Source organism: Trichosurus vulpecula, chromosome 6 (assembly GCF_011100635.1).
Source record: "Trichosurus vulpecula isolate mTriVul1 chromosome 6, mTriVul1.pri, whole genome shotgun sequence".
Classification (NCBI taxonomy): domain Eukaryota; kingdom Metazoa; phylum Chordata; class Mammalia; order Diprotodontia; family Phalangeridae; genus Trichosurus; species Trichosurus vulpecula.
Window position 1 is genome coordinate 211,951,590 of NC_050578.1, and position 24,956 is coordinate 211,976,545.

The 24,956-nt window shown below is 48.9% G+C and overlaps 1 protein-coding gene across 12 annotated transcripts in view; it reads right to left on the bottom strand.

The window, feature by feature from the left end:
* The window catches only part of FGFR3 (fibroblast growth factor receptor 3), a 95,703-nt gene that overhangs the window by 11,970 nt on the left and 58,777 nt on the right, over nucleotides 1-24,956 (bottom strand). For 3 of the 12 annotated variants that reach the window (XM_036762866.1, XM_036762864.1, XM_036762859.1), the window contains 11 exons: nucleotides 22,539-22,708; nucleotides 21,521-21,644; nucleotides 21,096-21,286; nucleotides 16,869-17,013; nucleotides 14,326-14,516; nucleotides 10,418-10,563; nucleotides 9,503-9,624; nucleotides 6,502-6,612; nucleotides 4,578-4,768; nucleotides 1,853-1,975; nucleotides 251-321 (listed from right to left, as the gene is read on the bottom strand). In XM_036762866.1, the coding sequence (XP_036618761.1) occupies nucleotides 251-321; nucleotides 1,853-1,975; nucleotides 4,578-4,768; nucleotides 6,502-6,612; nucleotides 9,503-9,624; nucleotides 10,418-10,563; nucleotides 14,326-14,516; nucleotides 16,869-17,013; nucleotides 21,096-21,286; nucleotides 21,521-21,644; nucleotides 22,539-22,708 (1,585 nt within the window). Of the gene's footprint in view, nucleotides 1-250; nucleotides 322-1,852; nucleotides 1,976-4,577; nucleotides 4,769-6,501; nucleotides 6,613-9,502; nucleotides 9,625-10,417; nucleotides 10,567-14,319; nucleotides 14,517-16,868; nucleotides 17,014-18,530; nucleotides 18,682-21,095; nucleotides 21,287-21,520; nucleotides 21,645-22,538; nucleotides 22,709-24,956 lie in introns of all 12 variants that reach the window. The other 9 variants (XM_036762867.1, XM_036762860.1, XM_036762863.1 and 6 more) reach the window with 5 other exon arrangements.

Genomic DNA, 24,956 nt, shown 5'->3' on the forward strand with positions numbered 1-24,956 from the left:
TGTTCCTCTCTATTATCCACACCATACAATTTAGCCCTTCTATCGTTCTGAGTTCCCTCCCCAGTTGGGATCCTCCATGGTCTAGTGTTCCCCGGGCTCCGACGTTCTCTGTCCCTAGGTTCTAAGGTCTCTCTCTGCCAGTTCCAGAGATCCCAGACTCGATGACTCGGCAGTGCCAGACAAAGCCGCCAATGCCCGAGGCAAGCCAAGCACTGTGATTTTTGGAGGGGATTGTCTGGGAAATGCTTACACATCGCTCTGATGAGTGTACACCCGATCAAACAGGGCTTCCGGAGCCATCCACTTCACAGGCAGCCGCCCCTGGAATTAGGGAGACAAAAAGGAATGTCCCATCAGCACATTCAGGACCAGAGAACTCCCCACCCAGGCCTATGGGCCTCTGAAGAGAGGATTAGGAGGCCGGGCCACGAGCCCCAAGCGGCTCAGCTGCCCTTTCACCAAGGACTCGTCTGTCACAAACATCTGTGCTGGCTCCTGGGTGCTGAGCCCCCTGCCCTGTCTTTGACACATCAGGTGTTCCCTATGCACCCACAGAGCTGACCTGAACGGGATGGAGGGGAAGAAACTATGGGATGCTGCGATCAGGGAAACTCGGGGTGTTTAGCTCGGACAAAAGAACTCTGGCGACTGTGGCAGCTGCCAGGTCCCCAGACTACCAGGAAGAAGAAAGAGACCCCTTCTCTTTGGCTGCGGAGGGTGGGCAAAGGGGGAAGAGGGGATGGGATGCAGTTTAAGCCTTGATGAAAGGAAAACTTTGTTCTCATTTGGCCCTTCAGTTCTAGAGTATACAACTTTTTGAGGAACAAAAGGGGAAGATATTTTGTATCTGACCTGGGAATGACAGGATAAATCTTGCTTCAGAGGGGTGAGACCTTGAGCCTTTGTTTTGTGTTTTTAGGTCCAGATCACCTCTGACCTTCCATGTTCTAAGGTCCCTTCCACCTCTGACACTCCATATTCTAAGGTCCCTTCCAGTTCTGACACTCCAATGTTCTAAGGTCCTTTTCCCAGCTCTGATACTTCATGCTCTATGTTTCTCTCCAGTTCTGACATTCCAAGTTCTATGTTCTAAGATCCCTTCTACCTCTGACACTCCAATGTTCTAAGGTCCTTTTCCCAGCTCTGATACTTCATGCTCTATGTTCCTTTCCAGTTCTGACATTTCATGTTCTATGTTCTAAGGTCCCTTCCACCTCTGACACTCCATATCCTAAGGTCCCTTCCAGTTCTGACACTCCAATGTTCTAAGGTCCTTTTCCCAGCTCTGATACTTCATGCTCTATGTTTCTCTCCAGTTCTGACATTTCATGTTCTATGTTCTAAGGTCCCTTCCACCTCTGACACTCCATATTCTAAGGTCCCTTCCAGTTCTGACACTCTATGTTCTAAGGTCTTTTTCCCAGCTCTGATACTTCATGCTCTATGCTCCTCTCCAGCTCTGACATTCTATGTTCTATGTTCTAAGATCCCTTCCACCTCTGACACTCTGTGTTCTAAGGTCCTTTCCCCGGCTCTGATACTTCATGCCCTATGTTCCTCTCTAGCTCTGACATTCCACGTTCTTTGTTCTAACGTGCCCTTCAGTCCTGACACTCCATGTTCCAAGATCCTTTTCCTAGTTCTGACATTCCATGTTCTATGTTCTAAGCTCTCTCCCAGCTGTGACATTCTAGGTTCTAAGTTGTTTCTACTCTCTGGCACTCAGATATTTTAAGATTCATTCCTCCTTGACAAATGAGGTTGGGGTTAAGAAGAAAGCCTGAGAAGAAAAGCAGGGTGTGCTCCTGGCTGGCGAAAGATCTAAGTTAGTATTCTAGGGCATCTTACTCACATTGGTGGTTTTCTTGTAGTAGTCAATGTTGTGCACGTCCCTGGCCAGGCCGAAGTCTGCGATCTTCATCACGCTATCTTCCGTTACTAGCACGTTCCGGGCAGCCAGGTCCCGGTGAATGCACTAAGTAGGGAAGGGAAGGGACCCGAGAATAAGTAAATGAACTGCAGACACACAGGTGGTCAGGGAGCAATTTCAGAGAGCCCAGTTGGCATGAGGAGGGAGGTCCTAGCTAAGCGAGCCCTCAGCCTGGCACGGTTGCCTCATCTGCAAGCTAAACCCCTGTGAAGCTGCTTTCGCCCCTCTGGAGAATGGCCACAATTCCGTGCTAATTCTGTCTGATCCCTCTCTACCTTTGACAAGTACTGAAGGTAAAGAAGCTGATAAAATCCCAAGTGCCCCTGAGCGTGCACCAAGTGGGCTCCACCTGAATAGCTGAGGTGAGATGAGCCAGGTATAGGTTCTCATGCAGAGTCTTCATTCCCTGGGATCATTTTCTTCCACTGCAGGATTAGACCATGATGCCCACCAACCATACTGCTCTGGGCCACCATGTTTCACCTGCCCCATCAAAGAGGATGCAAAGGCAACATGGGAGGAGGGGCAATTGAAAGATAGTCTCTTGTCTTCCCTGGACTAAGATTCAGGAGTCTTGAATTTCAGTCTTATTTTGCTATGTGATCTTCAGTAAATTCTGTCCCTGTTTGCCTCAGTTTCTCCAACTGGATTAGATGACTACCAAGTTGCCTGTCAGTGTAGATGGTCTACACTGTTTGTTTGAAGGCCCCCTTCCAACTCAGATAGGCTCCATTTGATGGTCTCTTCCAGCTCAGAATTCTATGTTCTAGGATCCCTCTTAGCTTTGATACTCATTAATTCTATGATGCTATGACCCTGTTATATGGGATTAACTCATGCTCCTGTGTACACAGGGGCCTGGGGAAGATACTGAGTTAATTAGAAAAAACTTCAAAAGGGCAGTATAGCTCAGAGCAAACCAGGCCTGGGGGTGGGGTGGGGTCTGAGTCCTTTCACATTCCCCTAAAGACTGGAACAGGCTCAGACACTTACTAGCTGTGTAACCCTGGGCAAATCACTTAACCCTGTTTGCCTCAGTTTCCTGTGTCTGAGGTCGAATCTGAGCTCACGTGTCCCTGACTCCAGGCCCGGGGCTCTAACCACTGCACCACCTAGCTGTTTGTCTTACACAGCTAGTAAACATCAAGAAGTGACCCTTGAACTCAGGTCTTAAAGAGCAGAAAGCTGGCATTCTCTTTTCACTATATCTGCCTCACTGCCTCCTATGTCAACAGGGGTTCTTTCTGTGGTCTCACACCAGCCCTAGCAATGTTTACTGAACCCGTTCTTGGTGCATATGACTGCATATTGTTGGTGCAGAGAGGAAAAGATAGGCATCTGGCCAGATCTATGTGGCTTACTCTGCCTCTCCTTTCTGCTCTGTCTTACAATCTTTTTAGGGAAATGTGCATATGCTGAAGGAAGAGCGCAGGCTGCCTCTCCAGCCCAGGGCTCTGGATTGGGTGGGTCAGGAGTTTTGGGGTAATGGATTTGCCTCTGCTTCTCTACCTGTGAACTGGGAAGTCCCAGAGCTTTGGGAAGAGTTGACTCGGATGAGAACAGACCTGGATTCAGGCCTTGGCTCTGACACTTATCATCTCTGGTACCTTGGCCAAGGGACCTTACTGGCCATCTGTACAGTGGGGATGATCACACTTATATGGATTGCTTGCCTCATTGGGGGGCTGTGAGGAGTATGCTTCATGAATAAGAAGAAAGTCATCATCTGATCTGTCTTTGGGGTGCAGAGGGGACCCAGAGCTCTCAAAGGTGATGCTCTCAGAGGGTACACTCTGCCAGGCTCAGAAAGGCTCTAAGCATCAGTCTGGGGATGGACTCCATGTCTGCCACTCAAAGGTTAGTTAAATCTTTTTTGCATCGTGGGAAGTCAGAAATGTCAGAATGGGCAAGTAGTCCAACACTTACATTTTACTAATGGGGAAACTGAGGAACAAAGAAGGGAAGTAATTTACCCAAGGTTAACCTGAAAAAAGTGCAGAAAGATGGTTGTGAAACTAGGTGTTTCTACTCCTGATACTCCCCTCCATTGAAGGGCAACATGATGCACACAAGTACACCCTCTGTCAGCCTCAGGGTTAGAAGACCTGGGTTCAGGTCCTGCCTGTGACACATACTGACTGTATGTCCCTGGGCAAGTCACAACCTCTCAGAGGCTTTGGAAAACTCTCTAAAGCTATACATTTTTTTAAAAAAATAATTATTCTAAACTTAACAAACATTAAATAAAACGGGCATCTCCATACACATAGCAGAATGCAGAAAGAGGCTTGTGTGTGAAATGGCAAATCTCTTTTAGGTACAGTTTGCTTTCACTTTTAAGCATATAAACAAGCTCATCTTGCAGCTATCAAAATTGTCTAAGACCATAAGTCGTGGAACAGCTGTTGATTTGCACTGGCAAAGAGACTTTCCTCACCTGGGAGTTCCCTATCAATAGCCTTCCTTACCTGCCAACAAATTAAAAAAACAAAACACCCGTTAAAACACGGAGTGGGTCGTGTAGGTGGAGAGCAGGCCCACAGCTGCCCAAGGCCGGTGGGCTTTCTGAAGCGTGGAGGTGAGTGGGGGATGGTCCAGAAGGCGTGCCCCTGATTGGATGCCCTCATGGTCCCTCTCTCTTGCTCACCTTCTGAGATGCCAGGTACTCCATGCCTCGGGCCACCTGGTACGCACAGGACACCAGGTCCTTGAAGGTCAGCTGTTCTTCAGGAAGCTTACAGGTATCGAAGGAATAGTCCATCCCCGGGGGTCTCCGGGCCCGCAGGTACTCTCGAAGGTTCCCCTTGGATGCATATTCCACCAGGACATAAAGGGGACCTGTAGGGCCAAGGGGAGAGTGGAGCGATCACACTCAATCCACAGAGACGGTGGCTTTACCAGGAGCGAGCCACAAGGTGGTTCCCTAGCCCAGGACCTCGGGGCGGACCTCAAGCTGTTCCGGTGGTGGAGAACAGGAGTGAAACACCCCCGGATTCAGAACACCGTGCTTGCATCTCCTGGATCTCATGTCTTCTCAGGATAGGGGAGTCTCACAATGGAAAGGAGCCTCAAGGAGGCATCCAGGACAACCTCCCACCCCTGCAACAATCCCCTCTCCAATGGGCCGTCCAGTCCCTACTTAGAACGGGGGTCCTTAACCTTTCTGTGTGTCTTGGACTCCTGTGAAACCATGGACTCCTCAAAATGTTTTTAAACACATAAAATGAAATACATAGGCCTGCAAAAGAAACCAATTATACTGACATACAGTTTTCAAAATATTTTCTTAAAAAAATTTTCTCAAGAATGTATATGTAGAGGCTGTATCAGATTGCAGGCCATCCTGGGGAGGGAGGGGTAGAAAATTTAAAACTTAATAATAAAAAATATAATAAAATAATATAATAATATAATAATAAAATATTAATAATAAATAATAAAATAAAAATGTTCTCAAACCTCAGATTAAGAACCCCCGGCTTAGATAGCTTTAAGAAGTAGAAAACACCAGTTGGGAATCAAAGGACCTGGATCTGCTACTTTTAGCTGTGTGACCTTAGAAAAGTCACTTCTCGCTGAATCTCCAGTTTCTAAATTATAAAGCGAGGTTAGATCACGGTCCATGTTAGGACCGCATTCTGGAGCCCTGCCCTGACAGAGTTGGCCTGGTACATCTGACACGTACCATTAGCCTCTGACCATAATCTGGGGACCTGGAGTTTGAACCCAGACTCATGACCTTTACTCCCTGTGTGATCTTGAATAAATCATTTTCCTTTTCAGAGCCTCAGTTTCTCATCTGTCAGATGAGAGGGCTGCATAAGGCCTAAGATTCTTAACCCGGGGTCCATGAACTTGTTTTTAATATTTTGATAACTTTATTTCACTGTTTCCTCTGTTCAGTTTGGTTATTTTCCAGTCATGTCCAATTCCCTGTGACCCCATTTGGGGTTTTCTTGGCAAAGATCCTGGAGTGGCTTGCCCTTCTCCAGCTTATTTTACAGATGAGGAAACCGAGGCAAACAAGGTTAAGTGACTTGCCCAGGGTCACACAGCTAGTAGCCATCTGAGCCCAAATTTGAACTCAGGATAAGGAGTCTTCCTGCTTCCAAGCCCAGCACTATGGTGCCTCCTTTGTACTCCCATCCATTTTATTTTATGCATTTAAAAACTTGATTCTGAGAAGGGGCCCATGACCCCAAAAAACCTAAGAACCCCTTGTCTAGATGGTCTTGATGCCCTCTAAGGTACTTCCCAGTTCTATGGTTCACAAGCAGCCTAACCCAGAACATAATCTGAGGTCCCAGGCCTTGGATACCCCAGGATCCAGCTATCCCCGTGACTGGTACAGTGTCTCAGTTTCTTTGTCTGCGCAGTAAGCAGAACATTATCTGCCTGGTGTGCTTCCCTTTTGGAAAATGAAGCGAGGGTGGGGGGCTGGTGTCTGAGAGCCCCAGGAGGAGCCTGGACATGAGGCTCCTTTTCTGATGGGGATGCCTCTCTCTCCAGGAGTCCCGGCTTTGGGGGGGGATGAAGGATAGGGGTGGGGGTGGGGACCGGGGCCAGCTCACCATCCTGCGTGCAGGCTCCCAGCAAGTTAATGATGTTTTTGTGTTTTCCGATCATCTTCATCATCTCCATCTCGGAGACCAAGTCAGACAGGTCCTTGTCTGTGGCATCATCTGAGGAAGTAAGGAAGGAGAGGTCAGGTGGGCAGGCAGGTGTCATTCAGGGTAAAAACCAATTCCATCAAGGAAAATCACAGGAAAGCAGCTCTAATATGGCCATGCAGGGCTGTGGTGGTAAATGCTTAACAATTGGCTCCATAATACACTTCTAAGTTGAATCTGCACTATTCTCCAACACTTTCTTAAGCCTAGTCAATCTATAAAGCAGTAAATCAAGCTCTGATTTATAGCATCTGCTGGTTTCTGAGGTGTAAAGGCTCACGCTGAAAATTTAACAATAGCAAATTCAAGACGGCTCCAGCGCAATCCTGCCACCGTGCCTGAGTGGGCAGGGGCTGACCCCGAGACCCCCATCTCCTCATTACATTCATCTGATTCAAACCTGTGACTCAAATGCCAAATAATGACTACAATGGGTCACAGGGCTGAGGAACCTTGAAGGCTTGGCTTGGGGGAGGCACTCCTTTTCATATCTCCCCCACCCCCATACTCAGGATCATCCTGCATTAGCAACATTTGGTTCCAATGGGGCAGCTTGGCAGGGCCACTGAGTAATCATTCATTCAGCTGCAGCGGGGAAGAGTCCACACCTGCCTGGTCAGGTGTGAGGCCCAGATCCGTACATCAGGGTAGCAGCCTGGGGGACGCCAGCCATCGAGTGAAGGACATTCAAAGAACAGTTCTGGTGTTTAACTTGAGGCTTCCCTCATAAAACAAATTGAACTAATTGAGGTCTTCGTTTCGACAAAACAACTTGGCACCTAGCCTGGGCCTCTCTCTTTCCCACAATGGCAGAGAAGCCAACTGATTGGGACCATGTCAGAGTACCAAGATTTACCTTAGAATCACAGACTCCTAGAGCATCATGGAATCACAGTGGGAAGGGACCTCAGAGGCCCCCCTAGTCCAACCCATACCTGAGCAGGAAGCCCTTCTAAGCTTTTCCCAAGAGGAGGTCATCCGGACCCTGTACAAAGACCTTCAGGGAGGCCTTACACTGGCATGGTGTCCGGAGACGCTCTTTGTTTTCAGGGGTTTTTGGCTGTTACAAAAAATGGTGCTGTGAAACTTCTGGTACATGAGACTTTTTTGTCTTTAAGCTCTCTGGGCGATATGTCTCACAGTGGGATCTCTATATCCCTTAATTTTCCAGATGTAGAAAACCCCTCAGGGTAACCTGGTCCATTTTTGGATAGCTCCAATATTTAGTTAGGTTTTCCTTCTATTGAGTTTTAACCTTCCTCTTCGCAAGGTCTGCCCACAGCTCTTAGTTCTGACCTCTGGGGTCAACAATATAATAATTATGATAACAATAGCTAATATCATAATAATTATTATTGACCTGAGAATCGTGATAGTTGATAGTAGTTTACGGTCTATGAGGTGTTCAACAGAAATTAGGTCATTTGACCCTCACATCAACTTTGTGAGGGAGGCATTACAGCATTTTACAGGTAAGGACACTGAGATTCAGAAGGTCTCAGATGACTCACCCAGGTTCACTCAGTGCCCCAAGTGGGCTATGACACTAGGTCTACCTGACTCCTTCAAAGACACCTTCAAGCAGAATAGGCCCAGTTTCTAGATGACTGTGTTCCAAATGCTTGGTACCGTGACATCTTTGCCCCTAAGATAAGGCTGGTACATGAGTGTAATGAATGGAGACTTGTCAGGAAATGACAAAATGGAGACTATTAGCTTCGAAGCTCCTTGAGGGCAGGGACTCTTTGGCCTCCTTTTGTATCCCCAGTGCTTAGTACAGTGTCTAGCACATAGTAGGTGCTAAATGTTTACTAATTGGCCAGAAATCAGGTCTTTTTGTCTTTAAGTCCAGAGCTCTTTCCAGTTCACTGCATCCTCTGACGGGAGAACAGAAGGGACACCAGTCTATTTGTTTGCATTTCTGTATGTTCTCTAAGATGGGGGGACACTTTAAATCTGCTCCTCCGGAGCCCCCAGGGAGTTAACCAGAAGCAGAGAATCTATTAAGATGTCTTTCTGAACAGCAGTCAGCACTGGGGACTCCTGTCGTGGATATTTGGTGCTATTCATCTCTGACAGTTTTTAACCACAGAAATTCTGAGGCTGGAAGGGGCTTTTGAGGTCTCCTGGGCAGGGTTCCAGCTAAGCATTTTCTGGGGAGCCTCCCCAGATCGGTATAGCCCAGTGATCTCACCCTCCCCAGAGCAGAGCAGCATTTGCTGTCTGCCTCACTCCTTGGGCCATTCATCACTGGGGCCTTGCGACATGGCTGCCATGTTGTTTAAGTGTGGTATTGAAGTTGTGTGTGTGTGTGTGTGTGTGTGTGTGTGTGTGTGTGAGCGCGTGTGTGTGAGACAAAGAGTTCTGACTCTCCCCCTTCCTCCTCTAGGGAGCTCGCTGAGGGCAGCACTTAAGTCTGCTCCCCAATCTTCTCCCAGACCGTGAGCTCCTGGAGGCCAGGGTCTTCTCTTTCTCCTGAAGGGAGCTGAACAATCAGGGAAACAACCCCTTTATCTCATTTTTTGGTCCTTTGTAAGTAACTCCCGGGAAAGGAGACGGCAGCTAGGGGGTGCAGTGGACAGAGCACCGGGCCTGGAGTCATGAGTTCAAATCTGGCCTCAGATATTTCATAGCCGGTTGACCCCGGCAAGTCACTTAACCCTGTTTGCCTCAGTTTCCTCATCTGTAAAATGAGCTGGAGAAGGAAATGGCAAATCACGCCAATATCTCTGCCAAAAAAAAACCCCAGATGGGGTTGTAAAGAGTCAGACACGACTGAAATGACTTAACAGCAGGAAGGGAGGCACGGAATCCGCCGGTGGCCATGTCCTCTGTTCGTCCTGCCTTGCCCCTCTCCTCCATCCCCCTCCCTCACCAGGCACGTCTGCTCGTTTGACACTACCTTTCAGCATCTTCACAGCTACGGTGACAGGCTTGTTGGGCTTGTCCTTATCGATGCCGATGGCTTCCGCCATGACCACCTGGCCGAAACAGCCTTCGCCGAGAGGTTTCCCCAGGGTGAGACTGGAAGGAGAGAAAGACCAGTGAAGATGCACTCCCACATGCTTGCTCCTTCCTACCCTCTGGAATAAAGCCCTGATTGTAATCACTTAATCCCTCTGAGTCTCAGTTTCCACACCTGTAAAATGGGGATAATGATCGTGACACTGCCTTCTTCACAGAGTTGCTGTGAGTCAAGATGCTGCTCTGTGTACCCACCGTCACTGAAGTGAGCTCCTGCTGCTATCCTCGCCCTTCGAGGCTCAGCTCCTCGCTGCCTCTTCCACGAAGCTTTTCCTACCCTGATCTCTCCTGTTTCTGAAGGCTTTGCAATCTCCATCACACAAGTTAACATAGAATCAACTGGTTCTGCTCCATATTCTGCCTCCTTAATCAGACCGTGAGCCCTGCGAGGGCTTGGAACTATGCCTTCTCTTGTTTCTCCTGGTACGGGGCTGAGCACCTTGCTCACACTCAGTGACCAAAGGAAGATTAAAACTTGCACACCAGAGGTCATCTGGTCCAGCCCCCTCAGGCTGGATTTTTTATACTGATACCAAAGCCCAGAGAGGAAGGACTTGCTCAGGGTCACAGAGTGACTTAGTGACAAGGCCCGGATTGGGACACGGCTCCTCACTCCCACTGCCATAACTAGGGAGAGGGGTTGAAGGATCAGTGTAATTGTAAGGCAGGATGGAGAGGAGAGGACAGGAGAGAAGACAGGAGAGGAGAGGGGAGGAGAGAAGAGAGGAAGGGAGGGGAGGGGAGAGGAGTGGAGATCTGAGGCCAAGAGGCAGGTGGGCATTGAAGCACTGACCGAGATCTGCACAGCTCCCACTTGGGGTCGGCGGGGAGCTCCAGCTCAGACACGTTGGCTAGCATGGGCCCCTCGCTGGAGGAGAGGCGGGCGATTCTCACCAGGGGGGTGTTGGAATTCATGGACGAATTCGACTCCAGGGACACCTGCTTGAAGGGAGCAAATAGAATGTTATTGCCACATGTCTTCCAAGCACTTTCCATGTGGCCAGATGGTCTTTCCAAGGAAGGACAGGAAAACGGAAAAGAAAGAATAGTTTCCATCAACTATGCCCAAAGAGCCATAAAAATGTGCATACCCTTTGACCCAGCAATACCACTTCTAGGGCTGTATCCCAAAGAGATCACACAAATGGGAAAAGGACTCATGTGTACAAAAATATTTATAGCGGCAGTTTCTGTGGTGGCAAAAAATTGGAAATCAAGGGGGTGCCCATCAGCTGGGGAATGGCTAAACAAATTGTGGTATATGAATGTAATGGAATACTATTGTGCTATAAGAAATGAGGAGCAGATGGATTTCATTACAACCTAGAAAGACTTATATGAACTGATGCTGAGCGAGGGGAGCAGAACCAGGAGATCATTACACACAATTACAGACACACGGTATCTGTAAGGACTAACTTTGATAGACTTGACTCCTCTCATCAATGCAAGGTTCAAAGACAGCTCCCAAAGACTCATTACGGAAAAAGCCACGCACATCCAGAGAAAAAACCATGGAGTCTGAATGAAGATGGAAGCAAACTATTTGCTCTCCCTTTTTTCCCCTTCTTTTTTGGTTTTGTTTTTTCTTTCTCATGATTCATTCCATTGGTTATGGTTCTTCTCTACAACCCGACTATTATGTAGACAAGTTTAATGCAGAGGTACGTGTAGAACCTATGTCGGATTGCGTGCATCTTGGGGAGGAGAGGGGGAGGAGAGGGACGGAGAGAAAATATGGAACTCAAAAACTTGTGGAACTGAGTGTTATAAACTTAAAAAAAATAAATTAAAAAAAAGAATAGTTTCCATCATCCAATGACCCTGTGATGGGGGCAATACATACAATGGGACTCCCTACTGTCCACTGAGAAAACTCTGTCCTGGCATTTAAGGCCCTCCATGATCTGGCATGATTATGTCCAATCATTCCCTCCCACATAGTCTATGCTCCAGCCAAACTGGGTGCCTCTTAAGTCTTGTCCTCTGGCCTCTTCCTCATCCCATCCAGATATCTCTTGGGGTCTTTGGGCTCTGTGACTTTACTCATGCTCTTCCCTATACCATTCTCCCCCTGAAAGCCTCGCTATTCTTAGGGCTACCTCTTTCTCTTCCTGATTCATCTTGCCATGTGCTGGTCATAATAACCCAGGCAATACCAATGGAGAGAGCAGGCTCACATTCCAGCCCTAAGGCAAGGCCTCAGTTTCCCCATCTTTAAAATGAGCGGGTTGGATCAGATGACCTCTGAGGTCACTTGTGGCTCTAAATCTATGATGCACAAAATGCAGGCATCAGCCCCATTTTATAGATAAGGAAATAAGGCTCAGAGAGGTTAAGAAGCTCAGCCAGCATCACACAGCTAGCAAATATCAGTGCCAGTATTCAAAAGCAGGTCTCCTAACCCGAAGACCAGTCTTCTTCCTACTGCACACAGCCCATAATGACCTTTCCTCTCTTGGGGGGTCCTGCCCCCCCAAACTTCTAAATGGCATCCAAGTTCATCTGAGACAACCTCCTGGCCCCCCATCTCTGGGTGGTCAGACCCCCCAAAAGAGCAAAGAGAGAAAGAACTCAACTGGACATCCCTCCCTTTTGCCCCTCCTTGCATTAAATGTAGAGGCTTAAACCCAAGCCCTAGAGAGAACACACTGACTACACATCATAGTTATGAGTCTGTGTGTCCTGGACACCAGAGGCCCTTGAGTCCATTGAGAAGGATGCTCGGGATCATGCCTGGTTTGTGGTTTGGATGAGAGAGAAGTCCCAGAATGCTTGGAGTCAGGACCTGGGTTTTGCTTCTTTCCTAGGCCTGAGGCTGAATGGGACCTTAGAAGGCAGTGGTGAGGGAGTCCAGGAATTTGAAGCCCCTACTCTAGATTTTCCTAAAAACACCGTGTGGCCTTAACCAAGCCCAGTTCCTCCCAAGGGCCACAGAGACGCCTGGAGGGCTATGAAGTTCACCTGGAAGCCGCCATGCCCAGCAGGAACTCACACAACTATGGCCTCCCTTCATGCCAGAGTGTGTGTGGGGGGGTGGCGTGGAGGGAGATGCCCAGTGGGGTTATTTCTATCTTTGCTGTCTTGGAGTCTGACCACCCACAGAAAAGGGGCCAGGAGGTTCGGTCTCAGATAAACCTGGCTACTTTTCAGGGGTTTCTGGGCAGGACAGCAGGGCTCCTAAGGGGATGGGCCTGGCTTTTTTCAGGAAGTCAGTAGGGATGGGAAATTCTGCGCTCAGCAGACCAGAGACAAGGTCAAAGCGAGCATTTATCACAAGAGTTCAACAGGAACTCTTTGAGCAAACGCTGCCAGAGAGATCAAGATAACGGGTCAGATGCTTTGTAAGCCCCATGGCTCCTCAAATGACCTAACATTGCCAGGTGTTCATGGAGAATGACCTTATTACATAGACTCAAGCATTCCTTGTTGTATTCAACTTTGTGTTAAATGCTTGTTTGTGGAAACAGGGCCATTGATTTAGACCTGGAGTGGATCTCCATTTAGACCTGGAATGGATCACAGAGGACATTTTACAAAACCGAGGTCCAAGGAGATCTGACTTAAAAGTTAGTGTTCTCTCCATCACATCATGATGCCTTCTCTGTAGAATCTTCTCCTTTCAAGTATATGCTCCCTGAAGGCAGGGGTCATGTCCCTTTTTGGCTTTCTAGTCTCAGCTCTCAAAATAGGCCTTTGTATGTAGGAAGTGTCTCATATACATGTGTGTTGAACTAGAATGAATAGATTTCCTGAGGCCTGGCAAGGCTAGGGCTCAATAAATCCTCGGTGCCAGGCTGCTGCGGCGTCTAGAACTACGGATAGGCTGGTCGGGCCATGTTTGGAGTACTGAGCTCTGGGGCACTTTGTTTTAGGAGAGGCATTGACAAGTTGGTCCCCTTAGCCCCTCCCCTCTAACAGGAGGGCATCCAGGCTGGTGAAGCGACTGGAAACGAGGCAGGCCCTTCAAGGATCATCTGGAGAATGTTTAGCTTGGAGAAGACTTGGGGATGTGAGGCAGAAGAGCCATCTTCAAAGACCTAAAAAGGGGTCATGGGGAAGGGGAATTTGTTCTGCTTGGCCCCAGAGAGGAGGACAGATTTTGGATCCATGCGGGGTAAGCAGGTGGGATGATTCAGTAGCACCAAGGTCTCCTTCCTCTGACCTGGTGAAGGCGGGAGCTCTTGAATCATCTTCCTCCAGATGGTACCAAGATGTCTGATCTCAACCCACCGTGGGCATGCCCTCTTATTCCAATTAAAATATTAAGTCATTTTCTAATATTAGCTCCCATTGCCATGGAACCTATAAGGTGCTTTTGAAATAGATAGTGTGTTGAGGAACCTGAGTGAAATGACTGGCCCATAGTCACATAATTAATTAGCAAGCGTCACAATTTGAACTCGAGTCTCTTGATTAAGTCCAGCGGTCTCCTCATTCTGCTATGTTCCCTGCTTATGGATTAATCTTATTTATCCCAGTCACTGGTGGCACCCGAAGCTTTTATTAAAAATATTTCTGTTAAAAGCTAAAAAGAAATACATCTGATGCCCAACTCCAAAGTAAATTTGTCGAGTCCAGAACAGGAGCCTGAAGGCTCTGCCCCCAATCCTTCTCCAGCCTTGGCAGGGGGAGGGGAGAGGAGTGAGGGGAAGGGTGGTAGGAGGAGGGGCTCGGAATCTTGTATCTACTTTCTGTTACCTGTCGCTTGAGCGGGAACTTGGACACCTTCTGGACAGTGGGGGTGTTGATGGCCTTCTTGGAGGGCATCTTCAGCCGACAGATGGCGACGGCTACGGCCACCACCACGATGAAGAGACAAAATCCAAGCCCGTAACTGAGGAGGCCGGCAAAGATGCTGCCTGAGTCATCCACTTCAACCATTTCTTCGGCTGGGGAACAAGGGGAGAGCTGGTTAGGGGCAGAAGAAGCAGGGGGAAGCCCAGGGAGGGGTTGGAAGGGAGGAGGAGAGGGAGGGTGGGGGGAGGTCAGATGCCTAGTGGGCAAGGGTCTGTTGCAAGATGTGAGAGCCTAGGGCAAAAGGGATGCTCTCACTGTGGCACCCAAGGGCGTGTGCGTGTGCGTGTGCGTGTGCGTGTGCATGTGCGTGTGTGTGTGTGTGTGTAACACAATAATGATTCAAAGCTTTAAGGAGCCTGAGAGGGCAACCTCCTCATTTCATGGATGAAAAAAGCAGAAGTGAAGGAATGTCCAAGGAAGCTTGCCCAAGGTCTCAAAGGCTCAAGGGGCTGAACTAGAATTAAAACCCAGACAACCTCTAATACGTCAGTACACGTCTTTCCCAATTCCCCTTAACCTCAGCGCCTTCCCTCTAAGATCATCTCCAATTTATTCTGTCTTTATCTTATTTGTACATAGTTGTTTGCATATTGTCTCCCTCCATTAGGCTGTAACCTCTTTGAGGGCAGGGACTGTTTTTGCCTTCTCTGTATCTCTAGTCCTTAGCACAATGCCTGGCATGTAGCAGATGCTCATTGCCTTGTTTCTATTTATCCGTGCATTTGTCTTTTAGGGATCTCAGAGGCTATCCCAATTCCCTCATTGTACAGATGAGGACAAGTTGAATAATGTGCCCAGAATTACATAAGTAAATAAGTAATTAAGTAGCAGAAACAGAATTCAAATTCAAACCCTCTGACCGCAAATTCAGCGCTACTGGACACAGCACAGTACGGAGGAAGGAGACCAGAAGCCCTGGATTCAGATCTCCGAGTGGCTCCTTGATACCTGGAAGATCTGGGGCCAGTCAATTTCCTCCTCTCTGCCTCAGTTTCCTTATCTGTAAGTGAGGGGGTTGGATGACACACCTTCTATGGTGTCTTCCAGGACTGTGGTCTTACGATTCCTGTGTGGCCTCTCAGGTGTCAGTGTGGGTTTGCACATTGGTTTTGTCCCTTTCTGTGTGTGGATGCATCATAAAAATCTGAGGCTGGGGGAAGGGACCCTCACAGAGTGTGTCGGGCTGGCCAGGACAATTTTCTCCACATACTCTTTTGTACAACTGTAGCTGGGTTTGCTTCTAAAACTCAGAAGGAAATTTGCTTGTGTGTGTGTTTTGTTTTAAATCCCTAAATAAAAATAACTAAATGAGAAAAAGATTTGGGCAAAGCTTCCAGGGCCTGCTTTCCCAGACATTCCTCGGGAATTCTTCCTTCTCTGCTTTGGAAAGGGCACTGGTTCTAAGCAGACAACCCCTTTATCGGGGGATTGGATTTGCCAAAGCTCATTTCCAAATGCACCATTAGGGACTAGGATCTGAAATGGCCCTGACCAAGACAGTAGAGGTTTGGGAGATGACACGGGGATGATGGGGAAGGGGAAGAGGGGGAAGGGACAGGGAGTCAAAGAGCTTGGAACCCCAGGAGGGCCCTGGATGCACAGAGCCAAGGGCCCCCACCTATGGGGGCTTCCCCTGATTTGTGATTATGGCCAGCAGAGCATCCACAAGCTTCCCATGTTGTGAGAGCTTAGCTATGCCAAAGAAGCCAGTGGGCATGGCCCCCCAGAGCTTTCCACAGCCACTGAGTGGCTGAGGTTAATTGTGGGGATAGATGGGTGAGCACGTCAGGGCAAAGGGCTTCAGACCAGGCCAGGCCAATGTTTGCTGTGTTTCCAGGTGACCTACATACTGTACAGGGTGACTGTCTTCTACACATGAAAGTTGTCCTCAGATCTGTCTCTTTCTCCTTAGGATCCTAAAGGGGATCCCAGAGCCAGAAGGAAATTTTAGGAAATCACCGTTTTGCAAATGAAGCAGTGACTTCTCCCAAACCTCACAGCAAGTCAGTAGCCCTGCTGGGACTGGAACTCAGGCAGGCTCATTTTGTAGCAGAGTCCATACTCCTGGAAGTCACTGTATGGTCAGGGTGGAATTTGAAGGCCCTGACGACTATACTATTAAGATAGTGTGCCTTTTGAGGAGAAACACTGAGGGCAATGCTGTTGGTAAAGGAAGGAAGGGGAACATTCTATTTTGTGAAGGCCGGTCCGGATGGGATCAGCAATTTAGGATCTCAATTTCCACATCCAATTGAATTTGGTTTCCCCAGCCCCATGTACCCCATGGTGCATGGCCAACCCTGGGAAGCTCTTATTTCCAGCCTCCCCCCAGCCCCCATCACCACATGGCACTTTGGCATTTCTAAGAAACCCCCACTGCAGTGTTCCCAACAGGAAAGAGAGGGCCCAGGCCCGGACAGGAAAGCAGGAGGGGAGAGGAGTACCTGGGAGGACCATCAGCCAAGCAGAGTGATGTGAGAACCCAATAGAATTCCCAGCAAGACAAGTATATTCCCCCGCATCCTCAAAGGTGACATTGCGCAAATAGAGAATTTCTAGCTCCTTATCCGTTGTGTTAACTCCTGCCGTCTAGAAAGACAAAAAGACACACCGAGATAGGAAGGGTAGCAAGAGACGGAGGAAGGGGAGCTGCTCGGGTCCCCAGCACGCAACGCAGAAGATCACCAGCTTTCACAGGCAAACCGTCCGACACAGACCGAGAACCAAACCAAACCGAACCGAAAAGTAATTCACGCGGCCCGTCTTCCCTTTCATTCCAGACCCCACTGGCAACCTGAGGTTGAAAGCAAAGGCTTCCCTTCACCAGGCATTTACTCTGTCCCACTAAAGCGGCAGCATGCAAGCGAAATCATCTCAATGGAAAAGTCACCCCACGATGTGACTGGGGGCCGGGGTGTTAGTACAGCGGGCTCAGGGACTGAGCTATGAGCTCAGGGATGGGTGTGAACTGGGGAAGGAAAGAACAGAAAGGCTCACCTGTCTTGAGTACAAGATGGGAGGCCTCAGAGCTAGAAGGGGCCTCATCTAGTCCAACCCCCTCATTTTAAACGAGGAAACTGAGGCCCAGAGAGGGGACAGAATCTGCACGGCTAGCAAAAGACAAGGGTCAAGATTTGAATCTCAGTCCTGTGCTCCTTTCATCATGCTAGGCCACCTCTCAGGGGAGGGGGTTGAGGAGGGTCCACTTGGGGGACTATGGGTTAATACTGCCAGAGAACTTGTAACATACACAAAGAACGGGGTAACCTACACTGCAGCTTGAGGCAGGCCAGGTGGGGAAGGGGAACAGACGGAGGCTAGAGATGGGTAGGAGGAAGCTGATTAGAATAAAGTGAGTGCACACATTAACAATGCTGCTGGACCATGTCTTTTGGTAGGCTGGACCCTGGCTCGGACCAGTGATTATGTTCTGTTAAGTTTTTATGTGATTATGCTCTTCTAAGAGAATAATCAATACAATCATAGGCGACCCCGCTCAGAGGTGGGATAGGAAGTTCACAGGGCTGCTAGCTGGCCTTCGGCCCAATGCCCCTTGTTTTACAGAGTAGGAAAACCCAAAGAGGGCAGTGATTTGACCAGGGTCACATAGCAAACGAATGGCAGAACCGAATCTCAAACACAGGTCTTTTAAGACCCTGCCTAACACCTAGGACCCCTTTTACTTCCCCATATTTTGACAGGAATGGTCACAAGCGTGCATTTCTAAGTCTAGCACTCATCGCGGAAATGGGGTAAATTTCTAGAAAGAGAGAGTGTTGAGAAGTGGGGGCATTTCTGCATTTAAGAAGTTCAGTCACTTTATTGTGGGAATTTTTCCATTGCATTTGATGATTGACATTTTAATCCAAAGGTATATACATATATTATATATATATATATGTACGTTGGCATACATTATATATATAAATATACATATAAACACACACGTATACATAGCAAAGAATTAAGATCAAGCCATTCAGCACCAGATGACAGAGTGTGTAACCAAATGATTTTTTTTTAAAACTTCATCAGTTTTTTTAAAATGTTAAAAGCTCATTCCTGCGTGTCGCTAAGGCTTTGGGACAGAGTCAGTCTACAGTTACCTGGTCTGGATTTGCGAATGTGGAGCCAAAATGGCTTTTCGGCTATGCCTACGAAATTGTTGGCTCTACAAAGGTACTCTCCTTCATCCTGCTCTGTCACATTGAACAGATTCAGGCTAGCGTCTGCTTCAATGGTACTGCTGACCCATGACTGCAGGAACAGACAGAAACCCGGACTTCAGTACGCCGCAAACACCGTCCGCACCCGCCGGGCACTGCGTCGTTTCTGGCCGAGCCTCCGGCTCTCTTCCCCGGCCTCAGCTGGCCACACCGTTCACATCCCTCTCCTCCCCCCCTCCCCTTGTCCCCGACCAACGGTGGCATCTGACATCTTATCTGGTGCTCCTGATCCTCAGGACTGTGGGAGGAAAATGATATCAACACACACACGCACACACACACCCCTCTCGGAACACAGGCTCACAGAAATGTTAGAGATAGAAGGGACCCTGTTTATTCCCTCCCACCCCTTGTTTTACAGATGGGAAAACACAAGACTTGTGTCTAAAGCCACACAGCAAATATCGAATGAAATGCAGCGTTGAAGGGGAAGGCTGCACCAACAGATGAGAGAAATTCTTGTTTCCCGATGGCCCCAGGAAGATATGTGCTGTGCTCCATCACAGAGGATAGCTTAGCAGGGACAGGCGTCTATGACCTGACTTGGCAAATACGGTTTCAATTATCAGAGCTCCAAAATAGAGTTTGGAGACAAAATACAAACTGCGGAAGCAGCCAGAGCCCAGCTGCTGGCTTGGCTTTTTCGAGTGGTTATATTTTCCACTGGGTAGAGGATATTTCTTTCTTAAAAAGGGCTCCACAAAAACCAGTGGGGAAAGCAGACCACATAGACAGACAGGCACCCAGAGAGCCCAGGTCACACACCTCCCCCTCTGCCCCTGGGCTTCCCTGGGCTTTCTTCAAAGCAAGTTCTAAATCACTACATGGATAGTTCTCTTTGGGGCTTTGGTGTCTAAACCTTATTGGGTCTTTCTGGGAGACTCCTCTGCTTTTGCATGGGAGGGGAGATGAGGAGCCAAGCAAAATCATCATTCCAAATTCTGAGGAGGAGCCAGAAGCACAGCCATGGGAGGGTGGACCCCTGTGCAATTGGCTCCTTGTGTAAACTGAGGGTTATAAAAGCAGTCAGTACCAACTTCCTCCTCCTCCTTCTCTGAACATATCTGACCTCTGTTATCAAGGAGCTGAAGAAAAGATTTGTATCACCATGACATGCTCTGGGAGTCTAACTTGGGGCAAAGTCTATTTTGAGTCAAATTCTATGGAGTTTGAAATCTTTCCCCTCCCCACCTGGAAACCAGAAGACAATCAAGCTGGATGGCATGGGAGAGGGAAGCACGCTGGTGGAAATGGACAGTGGTGAAGTCTGGCTTGCCCCAGACACATTCACCAAGTGTCCTTTCCTCAATCCCCAAGAGTCCCATCTCCTAGGAACGAGGAAGACTGAGACTCAGTCTGGTAAGTAAGGCTCTCCACAAAGGCTCAATTATTTCTCGAGGCTCCTACTATTGGAAGAGATACAAAGGTCATCCTCATTCTATTGAGGGAGAAATTGAGGAATGGGAGAGAAGGCAGACTCCTTGGCATAGGTGGCATTGGAGGCAGGCTCTGAATCACATGTGGGCTACTGAGAGGTAGCGATAGTTGAGGGGGGGAAGGGGAAACTAGAGGAGCGCTGTTCTAAATTTAAGGGGCATATCGTGAACAAAGGCAGAGATAGGAAAATACAGGCCATGTCCAAGGGACAGAGGAGGGTAGTAATATGGGAGAGCATGGTGGCTCCTGACTATGGAAGGCCTTGAATGACGGACAGATGAGTTTGTATTTTATGCTATAGCCACCAAAAATCCCTGAGCAATGGGGAAATGAGATCAGAACCATATTTTAGGGTAATTACGTCAACAACCCATAGAGGTTATTGGATGGTTACTATTCGTGGATGGGAAGGAGAAACAACCCTGAGATGAGACCATTAGGGAGACTGGTCCAAGCCAGAGGTGATGATGGCCTGACCATGGGTGGACATGACAAATCCAAGGGAGCGGATGGAAAAGGAATTGATGGGGTTCAGTGACTATCTGCTAACCCAGGGTGAGCAGCACATGAAGCTTCATAGCTGAAGACAAACAGGCCCCTCGGAGGAAGGACGAGATTTGTTCCAGTTACGGGAGAGAAGGTGTTAGAATCTAGGCCCACCCAGCTCCCAGTCATAAAGGTGCCATTACCACCCCCATCTTACAGACGAGGAAACTGAGGCAAACAGAAGTTAAGTGACTTGTCCAGGATCACAGAGCTAGTAAGTGCCTGAGGCTGGATTTGAACTCCTGACTCCCAGACCCTCCTTCCATCCCCGGCTCCAGCTAGCTGGTTTTGAGGACCAAATGAGATTCTACCTGTAAGCACTTAGCATAGTGCCTGGCACACGGGAGGCACAAAATGTTGAGGATGAAGACAAATGAACACCTGCTCTGGAGTGAGAAAGAGGAGGGAAAAAAATGCTGTTTCTTCTCCGGCCCCCCCTTTACCCAGGACCTGGCTACGAACCTTGAGGACGGTGACGTAGGGGGTCCCATCTGGGCCATACTTGCTGCCGTTCACCTCCACGTGTTTCAGCCACTGAATGTGGGGCTGGGCATCACTGTACACCTTACAGTGGAATTCCACGTTGCTCCCCACGACCACGGTCTGGTTGGCCGGGAGGCCGGCCTGCAGAATGGGCCGATGTGGGGATCTCTCTAAAAGAAAGACCAGAGAGGGCCCAGCTCTAGACTTGCGGTGGGCTGGGGTGCTCCCAGAGACCTCCTTGGCTAACCTCAGGGAGCTCTCTCCGACCCCTTCCCACCTGCTCCTCTCTCTGAACACAAATGCAGCTGTCAAATCCACAAGCCCATTTAGCTGGCCAAGAAATTGAGGCTCCAAGGACTCTAGGAGGGGTAATGAGGGAATCTGAGAGTGGGGGAGAGACTCACCCAGCACGTCCAGTGTGTAGGTCTGTTGTATGCTCCCGTACTTATTCTCCACCACGCAGGTGTAGTTCCCTCGGTCCGAGGGCACCACGCTCTCCATGACCAGACTCCACTGCTGGTGTCTCAACTGTGAGAGGGACCAATGGGAGGCAGTGAGGTCCTGGGCAGATCTCCCCAAGGGACGGGCCATGGAACGTCAGAGGGACCTCAGAACGGAGACTCTCAAAGCTGGAGAGTGCTTTGAGGACATCCGGTCCAACTCTCTCATTTTATAGATGATGTCCAGAGACAGGAAGTGATTGGCCCAAGTCAAATAGTGAGACTAGAACTCAGGACAGCCCAGCCCTGCCCCGCCTTTGGTGGAAAAAAAAATGGAACATAGGGGACATTCCAAATCGTATCCATTTGTCAAGGCCCACCTTGGACAGGGCGACTCTTCATGAAGCCTTCCTTGATATTCCCTGCTGGGAACGATCTTTCCCTTCTTCTACCAAGGGTGCTATGTTTTAACAGAAGGAATACTAGATTTGCAGCCCAAGGACCTGACTTTGAATCCTAGCTCTGCCATATACTATTTTTTTTTCCTTTTTAAACCCTCAGAGGCTCCCAGAAAGGAATTCCCTCTACCAGAGCAGGTCTGGCATACTTCTGCAACTTGCAGTCTGAGAGAGTTGCTTGAGTCATTAACAGGTTAAATGATGTTCGTACGGTCACATAGTCAGCATGTATCAGAGACGGGACTCAAGCCAAGGCAAGACCTCTCCTATTGGTTTAGCCTTAAATTTTTGGTTTAGTTTCTTCTTCTATAAAATGACAGGCTTGGCCTTAATGATCTCCGAGGTCTCTTTGATGATGCTAATTATCCCACTTTGTATTCCAGGTATGGATGGGCTGTTCCAACCTTCCTTTTGTAGGCTCTGAGTTCTTCTTAGGGGCAAGAACTCACTAATTTATCCTGTCTTTCCCCAAACACAGCAGATGCCATGGGTGATGAAGGGATGAAGAGGGTACAGTCTCTCACCTTAATCCCCCCAATCCGATGTTCTCCTTTGAACTCTCTGCCATTCTTCAGCCAGTAGATGGAGGGGGTGGGGTTGCCCGCAGCTGGACACCGGAAGCGAACCGTGTTTGCAGCTGGGACAGCGAGGAGTTTCTTATCCATTCGCTCAGGCCGGGTCCAGTATGGAGCACCTGGAATGAGGAAAAAAAAAAGATGGAAAAGATCAGGAGGTGAAGCGTTCTCTCCTCCTTCCATCACACCAAGATAAGCAGCTGAACCCTGTGACCTGAGGGAGTGAAGATGGGAAGGGAAGGCTCAGAGACCGCATGGAGGGTGGGAAAAGACCCTGATCAAGGGAATGAGCTGTAACAGCAGAATTCCAATCTAGTCTGACCCCTTCATTCTATGAAGGAGGGGACTGAGGTCCAGTGAGTGGAAGATGCTTGACCAAAGTCATCATCCGGGGAGGAAGGAGACAGCCAAACCAGGATTTGACCCCTGGTCCTTGGATGCCAAGTCCAGTGCTCTTCTGATCTACCAAGCTGTGAGGAAGGCAGAAGTCTTGGGACTTCCCTTGGGAACCCCAGAAGCTCACTAGGGGAGGGTGCAGAGTCTGCCACTCACAGACTGTGTAATTTGGGACAAGTTACCTCCCCTTTCCAAATTATAGTTTTCCCATCTGAGGAATGAGAGGAGTCAGAATCGATGGTCTCTGAGGACCTTTCAAGAATGGATATTCTTTGAGTCTGTATTCTAGCATGCTTTGATCTACAGCCTAAGCAGAAGGGGGATGGGCAGGGGCAAAATGGAGAAAGAACATGGGATTGGAGCCAGAGCACCTGGGCTTGGGCAGGGCAAGTCATGTTTTCTCCAGGCCTCAGTTTCTCCATCTGGAATATGGGGGATTTTTTTAAATTAAAAAATTTTTTAACTTTAACTTGACAAACACCAAATGAAACATCCGTACACTTTGTAGAACAAAGACTGCAAATCTCTTATTAGGCAGAACGTGCATTTCCTTTGAAACATATTAAATTCAGCATGTAACTTTCAAAGCTATCCCGCTCGTCTGTGATTCCTTCTGGCTTTCCCTCTTGTTCTATTCTCATCTATAAAATGAGGGGCTAAGACTAGATGAAGGGAAGTGAGGTGGCGCAGCGGGTAGAGTGCTGGACTGGGAATCAGGAAGACTCATCTTCTGAGTTCAAATCTGCCCTCAGACACTTCCTAGCTGTGTGACCCTGGGCAAGTCACTTCACCCTGTTTGCCTCAGTTTCCCCATCTGTAAAATGTGTTGGAGAATGAAACGGCAAACGGCTCCAGTATCTTGGGCAAGAAAACCCCCAAAGCAGACTGAATGACAAAGAGACTAGATGACCTTGTGGTTGTCTTTCAGCTTTAAAACCCGGCATCCCATGACCCTATGACTAGAATTGAATAGAAGAGGAGGAGGGAGTATGGGGGAGGGGCTGTTATATAGCAGGGAGAACACCAAATTTCCAGTTGGTAGGCTTGAATCCAAATCCTGGAAATGCCACTTGGTCATTGTGTGACCCTGAGCAAATTACTTAACTTCTTTGGGCCTCAGTTTCCTCATCTGTAAAGTGAGGTTGCACTAGTTGACGTCTAAAGTCCGACTCCGGATCTATGACCCCAATAATGACTCGTTCCCAAAGGTTTACAAAGACCGTTAGCCCTTCCCTCAAGGGTTAAATACCCACAAGATGAAGAAGCTGGAGGCTCACAGGTTAAGTACTGAGCCCAAGGTTACACAGGAAGTGACAGAGGCAGGGCTTGAACCCTGGGCCTTTGACTCCAGATCCATGACTTGTCCCAATGCACCCCATGCTCTCTGCCCTCCCAGTCCTGGCCTCTTCCCCCAGCACACTCAGCCGCCTCCTTCGGTTCCCCTCGGCTGCCGAGGCCTGCTGGGGCAGGCCCTTGGATTCGGGGACTGAGAACAGAACCGAAGCCAGCTCCCCTGGGAGTCAGAGGCACGGTGCCCAGGGAGCATCCCAGAGAGCCTCCGAGCCACTCCCCACAGGGGTGCGGCCATCTCAAGCTGCTGGGGGGAGGCCACCTCCCTCAGTTACAAATCCTTAATGATTTTACGGGTTTGCACACTTTTTAATATCTTCTCACGGTGCTGCTGGGTGTGCCCGGCCAACAGAATCTGTCCTGCTGCGGCCTCCCACCCACCCCTGCCCCACCCTGATGGGCATGAGGCTCCTGGCTCAGGCAGAGAGTGGGGCCCGGAGGGTGTACCCCATTCCCTGGACAGAGGAAGGAGTCCTGGGTGTTAGCGCTCTGGGGCCTTTCAAAGAGAGGCTGACGGAGGCATTCCTGCATCAGAAGAGACCCTCGCTGAGCCGGCTTCCAGCTTCCTTCCAGACCCAATCAAGCACTCCCTTCTATGCATCTGCCCTCAGCTGCCCTCAT